The 12,418-nt window shown below is 41.8% G+C and overlaps 2 protein-coding genes across 7 annotated transcripts; one reads left to right on the top strand and one right to left on the bottom strand.

Moving 5' to 3' along the window:
• The first annotated feature begins 660 nt into the window (after nt 1-660).
• LOC135599179 (importin subunit beta-1-like) lies at nt 661-7,583 on the top strand. Of its 5 annotated transcripts, none has more exons than XM_065094020.1 (3): nt 661-833; nt 4,229-6,641; nt 6,737-7,583. In XM_065094020.1, the coding sequence occupies exons 2-3, from the start codon at nt 4,231-4,233 to the stop codon at nt 6,933-6,935; spliced, it is 2,610 nt and encodes an 869-aa protein (XP_064950092.1). In that variant the 5' UTR covers nt 661-833; nt 4,229-4,230; the 3' UTR covers nt 6,936-7,583. The 5 variants fall into 5 exon arrangements, with proteins under 5 accessions (XP_064950092.1, XP_064950090.1, XP_064950088.1 ...); XM_065094018.1 differs by having other exon boundaries at nt 4,224-6,641; XM_065094016.1 differs by having other exon boundaries at nt 4,169-6,641.
• Nucleotides 7,584-8,286: 703 nt separating this feature from the next.
• LOC104000445 (putative protein ABIL2) lies at nt 8,287-10,958 on the bottom strand. 2 transcript variants are annotated; one of them, XM_009422514.3, is made up of 10 exons: nt 10,688-10,957; nt 10,416-10,562; nt 10,264-10,346; nt 10,022-10,172; nt 9,857-9,956; nt 9,677-9,778; nt 9,563-9,602; nt 9,378-9,487; nt 9,180-9,286; nt 8,287-8,773 (listed from the first exon to the last, which is right to left on the bottom strand). In XM_009422514.3, exons 2-10 carry the CDS (start codon nt 10,521-10,523, stop codon nt 8,603-8,605), a joined length of 972 nt encoding a protein of 323 aa, XP_009420789.2. In that variant the 5' UTR covers nt 10,524-10,562; nt 10,688-10,957; the 3' UTR covers nt 8,287-8,602. The 2 variants fall into 2 exon arrangements, with proteins under 2 accessions (XP_009420789.2, XP_064947874.1); XM_065091802.1 differs by having other exon boundaries at nt 9,677-9,956; nt 10,688-10,958.
• Between the last annotated feature and the right edge of the window lie 1,460 nt (nt 10,959-12,418).

The raw sequence follows: 12,418 nt of genomic DNA, 5'->3' as shown, positions 1-12,418 counted from the left end.
TATGATAATAAAGGTAATTATAAAATTTTTCTCTTTGACAATGAATCACAAATATCATTCTTATTATTTAAGGTATAAAAATATATTCCAAACATGGGGAGACTCTTTTTTTTGAAGGCTCAAACTTGTATTTGGGGATATCGATTTACTAACTTGAGCATAAAAGGGATTGAGTTAGGAAATATTTTTCGATCTCGATCTTCGTATAGATATTACCTTAAGAGCTCTACGTTTCCATCTTGAAAACACCCTAGACAACCCTACGCATATGGGTACGGGTTCGAACTATGTTCGGTTGCCAAGACGACAATGATATTTTTCCCTAATAATATATGTGCTAACGTGAACTCTTATAATACTTATACATTTTATAACCAAGACTAGTTCTTTTTGAAATATAGTTAACACATTTGGATGAGAATTTCATATATATTGCAAGCTTTTATCATTGTTTGAATATCAATTAAAATTACATATTTTTATGATTAGCTAATATTGATAATACCTGAAATATTTATCCATATATGATAATTTAGAAAGGCATATACGTAATTTCAAAACTTCACAAGGGTGCCTACGTAAAAACGCTGGCAATAATTTAATCTCAATATAATAAGTGGCGAGAGGGTGAATTATGTAAGTCCAAAAAATTAAAGCACCCCCAAATTCCGGTTAAGCAATTGGGCGTCGCGTGTCCACGTCTTCCGCGTCGCTTTTCCTTCGCCCCTTTCCTAGGGTTTCCCGACTCGAGTTGCTCCGCGGCCGCCCAACTCCGTCGCCCTCCGATCGGCTTCGGGGACCTCTTCCGCTGCCGACACTTTCGACCTACCCGCGTAAGTGATCTCAAGGGTTCGTCCTTTCCTCTGTCGATCTCACTGTCGCCGCCGCTTTTGCAGGGGGCAAAGTATGTTTGCTTTTGATCGATTAGTGCTCCGGATCAGGGTTTTTCTTGTTCAGCCAAGCGGTGGTTCTTGAATTTATACAATTCAACGAATTTCCAACAGTTTAAGGACTGCTGTATTGTTGGATTCGGTTTGGCGGATTTGGAACTGCAGATTTTTTTTTTTTTTTTTTTGAGTTCGCAGTTTTTGTCACTTAAACTCGGTTTTTGGGTTGTTGATCAATGGATTTGTGATTGAGAGGAATTCTGGATGATTTATTGGCATATAGTGGAAATTTTCATGGTATGCTTTGTGATCGAATATTATCTTTGTCTGGTCCTTTGTCGCGAGCATGTAAGAGGTTCCTTTTTCTCGTTGATTATTCAGATCTGCTGATGTACTGTTCGTTATTAATTGCATTGAATATATCTTCACCTTGTTGCTGTAATTGGTGTTAGGTGATGCTAAGTGATTCTTTCTCTGCCTTGGTGCTTAATTTTGGATATCAATAATGTAATCGCCGGAGAATTTTCTCTTCTTAAAAAAAAAAAAGAACATTACTGTAATGAATGTTTTACTGTATTTGGATTATCCATTTCTATGTTTGTGTAATATGATTAAGGAAATAATTAAAATCAGTTTCCTTGGAATTTAATCAATCATCTAAATAATTAAATAATCCAAAAATGATTAATTAATTGATTTCCTATTAGATATTTTAATTTTAGGAAATAAGGATATAAAAATAAAAGAATTTAAATTAAATAAGAAAAATTAAATTATTTCTTGCATTTGGAGAAGGGCTCACCTTCTTCTATTTAAAGGAAGGTGTTCCTTTCCCTCATTCCTCAAATCTAGTAGCTAGAGGAACGAAGAGTGGAGTCCAGCAGAGGAGCGGTAGTTCTTTGTCTTTCATGAAAAATTAAAATTAAAATTTGTATATTTTTTATATGTTTAGATCAAATCCATGTTGTATTTAGTTGTAGATTTTATTTAATTTCGGATTTTGAAATTATCTTAGCATGATGCATGAATTATGATTCCATTAATTTAGTTAAACATGAAATCATATTGGATTAATAAATTTAATGGATTTTATGAAATTTTGCCATTATTCTTTGAGTTGATTAATTAGTTTGACGGACTAATTTATTTGATCAATAAATTTCATTGAATACTTTCTTTTGTATTCCAAATCAAATTAAATTAATTATTTGGTAACGTGTTGAATATTAAAATCTACTGATTAATAGGTTTATTCTTGTGTTTATTTAATTTAAATTCTTATAATTCATGTTTAAATTAAATAGGACTACCTATTACATGTGTTAATTAATTTAATATTATGCTAATTAATTTAATATTATATGAAATCGGAATTGAGGGTTTGATTTGGTTGGGATTGGATCTAACTTGAGTCAAACCAGTTCGTGGTCATACATAGGGTTTTAGTTTGGGTGCATATCGGCCTACCCCAAGCTGCCAAGCGTGACCTATCTCATGTGGCCAGGTGCGACTCAGCCTGTGTGGTCAGGTGCGGTCCAGTCAAAGAGGCTAGGCACGACCTAGCCCACTCGTGGCCAGGCCCGACCCAACCCGAGTAGCTAGACATGACCTACCCCAAGCAGTCATGTGCAATCCAGACTAAGTGGTCAAGCACCACATACATCGAGCGACCAAGCGTCACCTAGCCTGTGCGGCTAGGCATTGCCTAGCTCACATGGATCGGTGCTGCAGGTCAGTCTACCACCCATGGAACAAGCATGTTGTGATTACATGATTGATTCAAGTGACCCAATTCATATTCAGCCGAATGTACGTTTGCACTATACTATGGTGGAGCCAACCCCTTTTAGCCCAAGTTTGCACTTGGTCCATGGCGCCTTGTGGCTCGATCTGAACCTTGTAGTTGACTAAACTACATTTTGATCGGTTCAAGGTGATTCTAAACCTATCCTTTTGGTTTTTAGCCCAAATTGGGTCTACTTAAGTCCAATTAGATTGGTTTAAGATGATTCAAGACTAGTTTTACGTGAATTTGATGTCGGTTCAATTGGACTCTAGCTAAAAAATTATTTGTTTCAAGTCAATTGGACCATTCCAATTAGGGTTCAAGTTGAGCTAGGGTTATTGAGAGATTAATATCTTACGATTTTATGATTTTATGAATTTAAAAGATTTGTTCAAAGTTGTGATTTGAAAATGATTAGGTGGTATATATGGTTATGGTTATGTTGAGTGGTCTACATCGGAAGTGTATCATGTGAAAGAAGCTACAAATGAACTGAGTCTAGCATGTCATACACCAACCATGGTCTCTCATGGCATTTTATTGTATGGTTTTTTTTGATTGCATGCATAAATGAATGAATGAATATAAATGAATTGATCGTGACATATGATGATAGTTGAGGACTTTATTTCTCTACCTAGGGCAAGTAGGCTAAGGCTAGTAGGACGATTCCCTTCACAAAGTAGCGGGCCTTCAAACATGACGAATACATGGTTCATTCATCCGTTGTTGGGAGGAACATGTCCCTACTTGGGTGGGGTGAGCGACACCGCTCTATTCATTGTTGGAAGTGCAATATGGGTTTCCTTCATCTAGTATTGGGAGAATATAGAACTGATCCCTATGACTCTCCATCCATTGTTGGGAGAGTGCACCATTGGGTGTCCGATGTACGTCTTGTTACTTGATAATTATATATGTCATCGAGTTGTATTGCATAATAGACATTTCCGGTATACATTATTTGCATCTTACTTCAAAATTGTGACTTTTTTACATTCTCTTTTCTATGAGGGTACTTTGCGATGTTGAGAGAGATTTAGGCAAGCATGCCATGTAGATTTTGTTGATAACATTGTAGCTTATGATTTTGCTTGAGCAACCATCTTATTTTTTACGAATGAGGTTTATCTTCTGTTGACATGGTAGGTTTGATGGGTTTATGTGTTGTGATCCATTTGTCTTTGGTGAACCCTATCCTAGTAATCTTAGTTTTTATAGAGCAATACAAGATCCACAAAGCTCTGTGTATTATAGGCTAGAGATTGACATTAATGTAATTCTGCAATTTAAGTCTTAATTTCTGCAATGACTTAGTGAAAGGATTATTTGCCTAGATCATCATCTTTGGATTTGCCCCTCATCATGATGTTCTGTTACAAAGGATTTTAGATGACATGAGTTTTCAATGAGGGACAACCTCTTTTGTGGCTTGTTTGATACAAAGTAATATCTAAAAATTTATTTGACGGACTGTTCTCTAATGTTGGTGTAGAGAAACGATCTCTGTTCACTTTCTAAAAGCTCAGTTCTTTTCTGCTCAATTTTAGAGTAGCAATGGAAGTCACCCAGATTCTGTTGAATGCACAATCGGTGGATGGTACAGTCCGAAAACATGCAGAAGAAAGTCTGAAACAGTTTCAGGAGCAAAACTTCCCTACATTTTTGCTATCTCTTTCTAGTGAGCTAGCAAACAATGATAAGCCTGTTGACAGCCGTAAGTTAGCCGGTTTGATCCTCAAAAATGCTCTTGATGCGAAGGAGCAGCATAGGAAAAATGAGCTTGTTCAAAGATGGTTGTCTTTAGATGTGGCTGTCAAAGCCCAGGTCAAAGCTTGCTTGCTTCAGACCCTTTCTTCTCCTGTTCCTGATGCTAGATCTACTGCATCCCAAGTCATTGCTAAGATTGCTGGAATTGAACTACCACAGAAACAGTGGCCTGAACTGATAGGCTCTCTATTATCGAACATACACCAGCTTCAGCCTCATGTGAAGCAGGCCACACTTGAAACTCTTGGCTACATATGTGAGGAAGTTTCTCCACAAGTTGTTGATCAAGACCAGGTCAACAAGATACTCACTGCTGTTGTTCAGGGTATGAATGCTTCTGAGGGGAGTACAGATGTCAGGCTAGCTGCTACTCGAGCATTGTATAATGCTTTGGGATTTGCACAGGCAAATTTCTCCAATGACATGGAGAGAGATTATATAATGCGAGTGGTTTGTGAAGCTACCTTGTGCCCGGAGTTGAAGATACGGCAGGCTGCATTTGAGTGTTTGGTAGCCATCTCGTCTACCTACTATGACAAGCTTGCATCGTACATGCAGGACATATTTAGTATTACAGCAAAAGCTGTGAGAGAAGATGAGGAGCCTGTTGCTCTTCAAGCTATAGAGTTCTGGAGTTCAATTTGTGATGAGGAAATCGACATTTTGGATGAATATGGTGGTGACTTTACTGCTGATTCTGACATCCCTTGCTATTATTTCATCAAGCAAGCACTGCCTGCTTTAATTCCTATGCTATTGGAGACTCTTCTCAAGCAGGAAGAGGATCAAGATCAAGATGAAGGGGCTTGGAACCTTGCAATGGCTGGAGGAACATGCTTGGGTTTGGTTGCACGCACAGTTGGAGATGACATAGTGCCTCTTGTAATGCCTTTCATTGAAGAGAACATAAACAAACCAGATTGGAGGCAGAGAGAGGCAGCGACATATGCATTTGGTTCAATTTTGGAGGGTCCATCGCCTGAAAAACTCATTCCTCTAGTCAATGTTGCCCTAAACTTTATGCTCAGTGCCTTGATGAAAGATCCAAATAACCATGTCAAGGACACTACGGCATGGACACTAGGGAGAATATTTGAGTTTCTTCATGGGTCAACCGTAGAAACACCTATCATAACACATGAGAACTGCCAGCTGATCCTGACAGTCCTCCTTCAGAGCATGAAAGATGTTCCTAATGTTGCTGAAAAAGCATGTGGTGCTCTCTACTTTCTTGCTCAAGGTTATGAAGATGTTAGTTCGGGATCGCCGATGTCCCCTTTGTTCCAAGAGATTATCCAAGCTCTCCTCAATGTTACACACAGGGAAGATGCTAGAGAATCCCGCTTGAGGACAGCAGCTTATGAGACATTGAATGAAGTTGTTAGAACTTCAACTGATGAGACAGCACCAATAGTAACACAGTTGCTTCCAGTCATCATGATGGAGCTTCATCAGACTCTTGAGGCACAGAAGCTGTCATCAGATGAGAGAGAGAAGCAGAATGAACTGCAGGGCCTCCTCTGTGGATGCTTGCAGGTTATCATCCAGAAGTTGGGAGCATCCGAGGCAACGAAGTATGCATTTATGCAGTATGCTGACCAGATAATGGAACCCTTTCTCAGGGTTTTTGCTAGCCGAAATGCTACAGTGCATGAAGAGGCTATGCTTGCAGTTGGTGCTCTAGCATATGCCGTCGGGGGAAATTTCATAAAATACATGCAAGGTTTCTATCCATATTTAGAAATGGGTCTTCAGAACTTTCAGGAGTATCAAGTCTGTGCTATCACTGTTGGTGTGGTTGGAGATTTATGCAGGGCATTGGAGGACAAGATACTGCCTTACTGTGATGGAATCATGACACAACTCCTGAAGGATCTATCTAGTAATCAGTTGCATAGATCTGTTAAGCCACCAATATTTTCATGCCTCGGTGATATTGCTTTGGCAACAGGGGAAAATTTTGAGAAATACTTGATCTATGCCATGCCTATGCTCCAGAGTGCAGCAGAACTATCTGCACATGCTGTTGCAACTGATGATGAAATGCTGGAATACACCAATCAACTTAGAAATGGTATTTTGGAGGCATACTCTGGGATATTGCAAGGATTTAAAAATAGTTCAAAGACCCAGCTCCTGATGCGTTATGCACCTCACATCCTTCAATTCCTTGATACATTGTACAATGAAAAGGACATGTATGTAGTTATCTATTCCTAATTCAGGTTAGAGTTTGAATGGTTGGTGCTTTTCTTGCCGGCTGACTTGTTACTTTCTTCTTTGTTTTTCATAGGGATGATGCAGTGATGAAGACTGCAGTGGGCGTCCTGGGTGATTTAGCTGATACGCTGGGTAGCCATGCTGGTACCTTAATAAATCAGTCTGTTGCAAGCAAAGAATTTTTGGAAGAATGCTTATCATCAGATGATCAATTGATAAAAGAATCTGCTGATTGGGCTAAGTTGGCCATTAGTCGGGCAATCTCTGGTTAATGGTAAATTTTGGTGCTTCACAAGTCTTTATATGCATAGCAGTCATGTCAAGTCTGGTTTGGGTTGCATAAACGTGTTTTGTCATTACCAGTTTGCACAAAGCATTTCTTTCTGGGCAAGTGTCGCATGGGCTGTCGGTTAGTTTATGAATGAGCACCATGGATTGGGTTCTGCTCATTTCAGTGGGGACTTGGGTAGAGATGACCCATCTGCCAGTTCAAATTCTTGCTTGCAGAAAATCTAAAGGGCACTGCATCTTTGTCCTTGGTAGTACATTCATGATGTGCATCACATTATGCCAATGCCATTCTTCTGCAGCAGGCAAGCAAAATTATGATGTCTGGAGTGTATGATGCCTGGAAGCAAAAGTGGTTGTAGTCTGAGAATCATGTTTCATGTTATTTATTGCCACCAAGTCTGCCCGGCACCTTTCCCTTTTTGTTTTTTGGGTTTTGATTTTTTTTCTTTTGGGGATTTTGGCATAGATCTTGCATTTTTGTGGAGTTTCACTGCATTTCATCATCCTCCTTTGAAGCCATTGTAGAGGTTACAGTATGTGGCCTTCATTTATGCACTGCAACATGGAATTGTTTTATATTCTGTCAGTAAGTTTATCAGATATACAGATGTCGTAGCATTCATTTGCAATGCCACTGAATTTTTTTGGATAATGGTCACAGTGGTCACACCTTCAAGTGTATGCTCTTTTCAGTATTCTTTATAACCATACAAAAATTGCTTGTTAAGTGAATGGTATCTGTGGTTTAACTTTTTTGCAAGTCACTTAGTTGCTGGCGCTTTCTGCTGTAAGCAGCATGACTTTAAAGCTTCTTTTGCTTGCTGATCTATGGAGAAGGTCATATTGAACATTAGAATAACCAATATTAGAGTTCAATTCTGTGTGAATGTTTTGTGGTTTAGTTTCTATGATCTTACTGTGCATTTCTCCCAGCTCAAGGTTCAATGGATCTGTAGATCTAATAATTCCTGCAAGAAAAAACTGGACAGGAAGTTGGAGACCTTGAAAGAAATCATCCAGAAACTGCAGTTTACTTTCATTTTACAGTTTGTTAATATTTTGTGGTTCCAATTCCCAACTAGAGTAAGATCTGCAGTCACACTAGGAGTTCCTTGATAAGATGCCAAAAGCTATCTATCTATTATTGTTGTAGGAACTTGTGAAAAGTATTTTATATAAGATGAGAGTTGGATGTGTGATATTTTATAAATCTAAGTGTTGCATGATTAAAATGTAATATGTATAAAACCTTTTCTTTTATCGAATATTCAGGTAAAATGTGTTAATATGCTGCAAAAACTTGTGATACAAATAATTAGGTGATACAAATAATTACCTGAATAAATCAGCTCTCAATTTGCATCAAGTTGATCTTCAAACTATGAAAACTGACACACAACAATAGGATGACAAACTCCTCTTTCTCTACAAAACTCAACTTTCTACTTATCCAAAGATACAAGTGGGAAGAAGTACAAGAAACAGTAACAAGCCAAGGCAAAGGAACCATCGTTTGCTGCTCCTTTGCCTGCCTATCTATCTATATATTGCGATACTCCATGCGGCTCTTTGTGTGGTTAATGAACAGAAACTGAAAACAAAAGCATTGAACAACATTTCATGCAGAGAGGTATGCCAACTGAGCTTCTCAGTACTCATCCAAATAACTATAAACCATCTCATCTTTCTTCGATTTGCGCCTACTGAGCAGGGACTTGAGGAACTTCTTGCCTTTGCTCGGGTTCTGCTCCCCATCCTTGTCGTCGTTTCTCTCGGCATGCAAGCGCATTGACGCCGATTTCTGAGTCGCCGAAGAATACTGCACACAAGAAAGTACATTTCGGTTTGATGTTACAAAGTGATAGAAATAATAGAAGATAAGAACAATAATTGAAGAAGCTTTATTGTAGAAATGAAATAGCTTTACTTTTAATCTATTAACATGTTCCCTCTCCTATTTATACAGATTAGGAGGAAGGATTTCCCTCAACAGAATAAAAGAGATTTCCTCGGGAAATTCTATCACAAAGAAGGGATGATGAACTGCAGCAATCTATCTATATGCTCAGGGAACATGACTATTAATGATATAGTCACAATTCACATGATCTATTTATATTGCTGTAATAGAAAGATGTCACTTTGTCAGTGCCCTTAAAGACTCCCCTGGCAATTCCTTTAAAGCAAGCATCTGCGCACTTGTGTCCATGGTGAATGCTCGTTACCTGCCGCCCGATACTCGATGTTGACCTGAGCGCCGTCGGCCGCACCGCAAGTGATCCGGATCGGGCAAGTGGATTCGGCATTCGAATCGGTGATGTTGCTCTTTTTTCTGCAAGATTATATGGCAAAACAGAGTTGCATCAACTCGAACGATCACAATCGAAGTCTTTTCTGCGGTATTAGAACTGCCGACGCCGCACCTGCACCGAAAAGCTTTCCAGGTAATTGTGAAGGCGACGAGGAAGGAATTCTTCGAGGAGACACGGAGCGTGCTCTCGAGGAAGGAGCAGGCGACATGGTTCGTGCTTTCCTTGTATCATCAAACGCTCGAGACATGACTATTTGAAATCGGTTCTGCTGATTAGCTAGAACATGACGTTTGTACCTGAATGAAGGTGCCTTGTCCGCCACCGTGGGATGATGAACTGTTGGAAAAGCTATATCGATCAGTACTGATCGCAGGCAATCGAGAGGGGTGGATCGAACAAAGCATTATTACCAGGTTGAAATTTGTGTGTCTCGGTGTTATCCTTGGATGCATTCAGGTTCTTCTCGTACTTTGGCGTTGCATGTCGTCCTGATTCCGGCATCGATTTACCTACTGAGCAACCAACCGAAGAAGAAGCATCAGAGACGATCGCATCTGTATCGACGAACACACCAAGAGAGATTAACTTGCCCGGTACGATGTAGCGTTTATGGTACCGTGGAGCTTCGATCACCAGCGACTGTTGCGACAGCCCTTCGCGGTCCACGAGTTCTCGGCAGGCTCGAATCCTCTGAGGTTGCAGAACACGATGATATCTCGAAGACTAAATTGCTGACTCGGGCGATGAATTCGTACCTGTTCGATACAGGAGACTCGAGACTCCGCTCCGGAGACCTCGTCGACCTTGGCTTCGAGGAGACCGGTCACCTTGAACGACACCGATCCGAGATGGTCCACCGTGTTGACCACGGCCTTGATGGCGTACTCTCTCAAGGTGTTGACGACGCTGCACGCAGAATGAAGCATCGTGGGCTTTCATTTAGGTTCCGGTTCTTTCACGGTGAAGCATAACGAAGTCGATTAAGCATTGCACATACAACTGTTTGTGGTCGTCAGTGGCATACGATAATTCGAAGTACTCTGCCGCAGAGTACAATTGGGACCTCAGATTCTTCAAGTCCTGGAGCGCAAGGATCAACATGAGAACCCAATTCGATATGAGAGTCTAAAAGAGAAGAGAGCAGGGCACCTTTAGGCTATCCGAGAAGAGCAGGCTTTGATCCATAGAGAGCTCATCGAAGTTGGAAGCGTCCAGCTGGTTCTGCAGCAGAGAAGCAGACGGAGATACGGTCTCCATCGATGAGAGAAATGGCAGCAGCAGCAGCCTTACCTTGTCCTGCAAGCACAAGCACAAGCACAAGGTCACAGTCCCATCTCTTCTCTTCTCCTCTCCTTTTACGAGCTCTCATAAGAGGCGAAGAAAAGAAGAGGAAACCGGGGAGCAAGATCTTCGTGGCTCACTTTGGCCGATGCTGGGACACGCAAATGATGCGCAGGGGAGACCAGAGCAAGGAGAGGACAAGGGAGGAGTGAAAGAGGCAAAAGGGAGGAACAATCGAAAGCACAACTCCCGGCGAACACAGGCGACACTTGGGCGAGATCGAGAGGGGCAATCCAAGCCCCAAAACACAGAAAAAGGAGTGTTGGATCGAGCTATTCCTTGTCCTCCCTCGGCTGCAAACCGATGCAGCCGCTGCTTCTCTTCCTCAGGCTCATCAAATAAATGTGTCGGGTTACGCCGTATCGCTTTTATTCGCGAGTGTGGTGTCTCTCGGTGAACTCACCGTCTCGGCCAATCGCGTTCTTATAGATGATCATGCTGTTATATTTCTCCGCATCGACTAACACTGATAAAGATCATTCTATGTAAATACGCACGGGTCTCCCTTGCCTTATTCCTACGGGGCGGTGACCATAAACAAGCTCGGGTAGAATTATTAGGTGAGGGGAATAGGGGGACAACAATCACGGCGAGCACGTCGGGGGCGTGAAAGATGGGGGGGGAGGGAGAGACCCGGCACGTACTCGGCGGGGCCCGCCTCTTTTGGCTGGGCCTCATCATTGCCCCTGTCGTGGGACCCATCTCCCAAGTCCCGTTCGACCACCGCCCGATCGTCATCCAACGGCATCCAAGCACCGCAAAAAGGCCGAAAGACCTCCTCCAGTCACCCACCAGGCTAGGCTGTCTTCGGAGGAGTGGGACCCAAGTCAGGATTAAATTAAGGGCAACGCCCCCACAAAGTCGACGTGGGACCCGCTTAGAACTATCCACGTACCGGAACAAGGCTGCCTGGATTTTGGATCTCGCCATCTCGGAAGGCGATTAGGTGGACGAATGATCCCATTCTTCGTCATTTTCCATCATAAACCATTCATTTGTCCACATTACGAGGTTTGTCATCGGTGGACATCTGAAACCCGAGTGTGGTGATGAGGCAGGCATGCAAGGCTCGTAGCGAAGCAGTGTGTTTGTGGGGACACAGCAGTGATGGCAAGCACGACTTGCGTCGAACTCGGTTGTACCGTGGCTTGCATGCCGGATGACAGGGCATGAGTTTGTAGTACCGATAGCTGATATCAGCAGAGTTCGTATAATGGAGTTAATCAATCCGAATTATCTCTAGTTTATTTCATAATTTTTATCCTTCATATTAGAGGAGTTTTCCGCGTATATCTTGATGTTCTATTTGATTATGATTTCATTTAATTCTATTGCACATCATGACCTGTTAATATTTGTTCATATACAAAAGTTATTCAATTTTATATCTCATCAACTGTTGCACCCATCGTTTTCTACGGCAATGGCGCTTCTTTTCTCACCGGCATTTGTCTCCATCCTCACAGATCTGCAACTTCTACTGCAGCACAACCGATCTGAGTTCTACGCCCCTTCTCAATTCTTCATCCCCCTGTGTCAAATTGCTGCAAACCAGTGATCTGCTGTGACTGCAATCCAGCGGAAGCGTGGTGGATTCTCAACCACCGGCTCCTGCGCCTTCATCTCCCCCTACAATCCGCCCCATCCCGCTGTGGCTGCAGGCGCCACCCCACCCCGCTGCGGCTGCAAGCGCCGCCCCATCCCGCTCGAGAGAGACAGGGGCGCCTCATCCCACTAGCCGCGCCGCCATCTCCACCTCTTTCACCGCCGCCTCCAAGATCCCCAAGAAGAAGAAGAAGGCGCAGACTCTC

Source organism: Musa acuminata, chromosome BXJ2-1 (genome assembly GCF_036884655.1).
Source record: "Musa acuminata AAA Group cultivar baxijiao chromosome BXJ2-1, Cavendish_Baxijiao_AAA, whole genome shotgun sequence".
Classification (NCBI taxonomy): domain Eukaryota; kingdom Viridiplantae; phylum Streptophyta; class Magnoliopsida; order Zingiberales; family Musaceae; genus Musa; species Musa acuminata.
The sequence above is the reverse complement of the archived record's forward strand: the minus strand, read 5'-3'. Positions and strand labels throughout refer to the sequence as shown.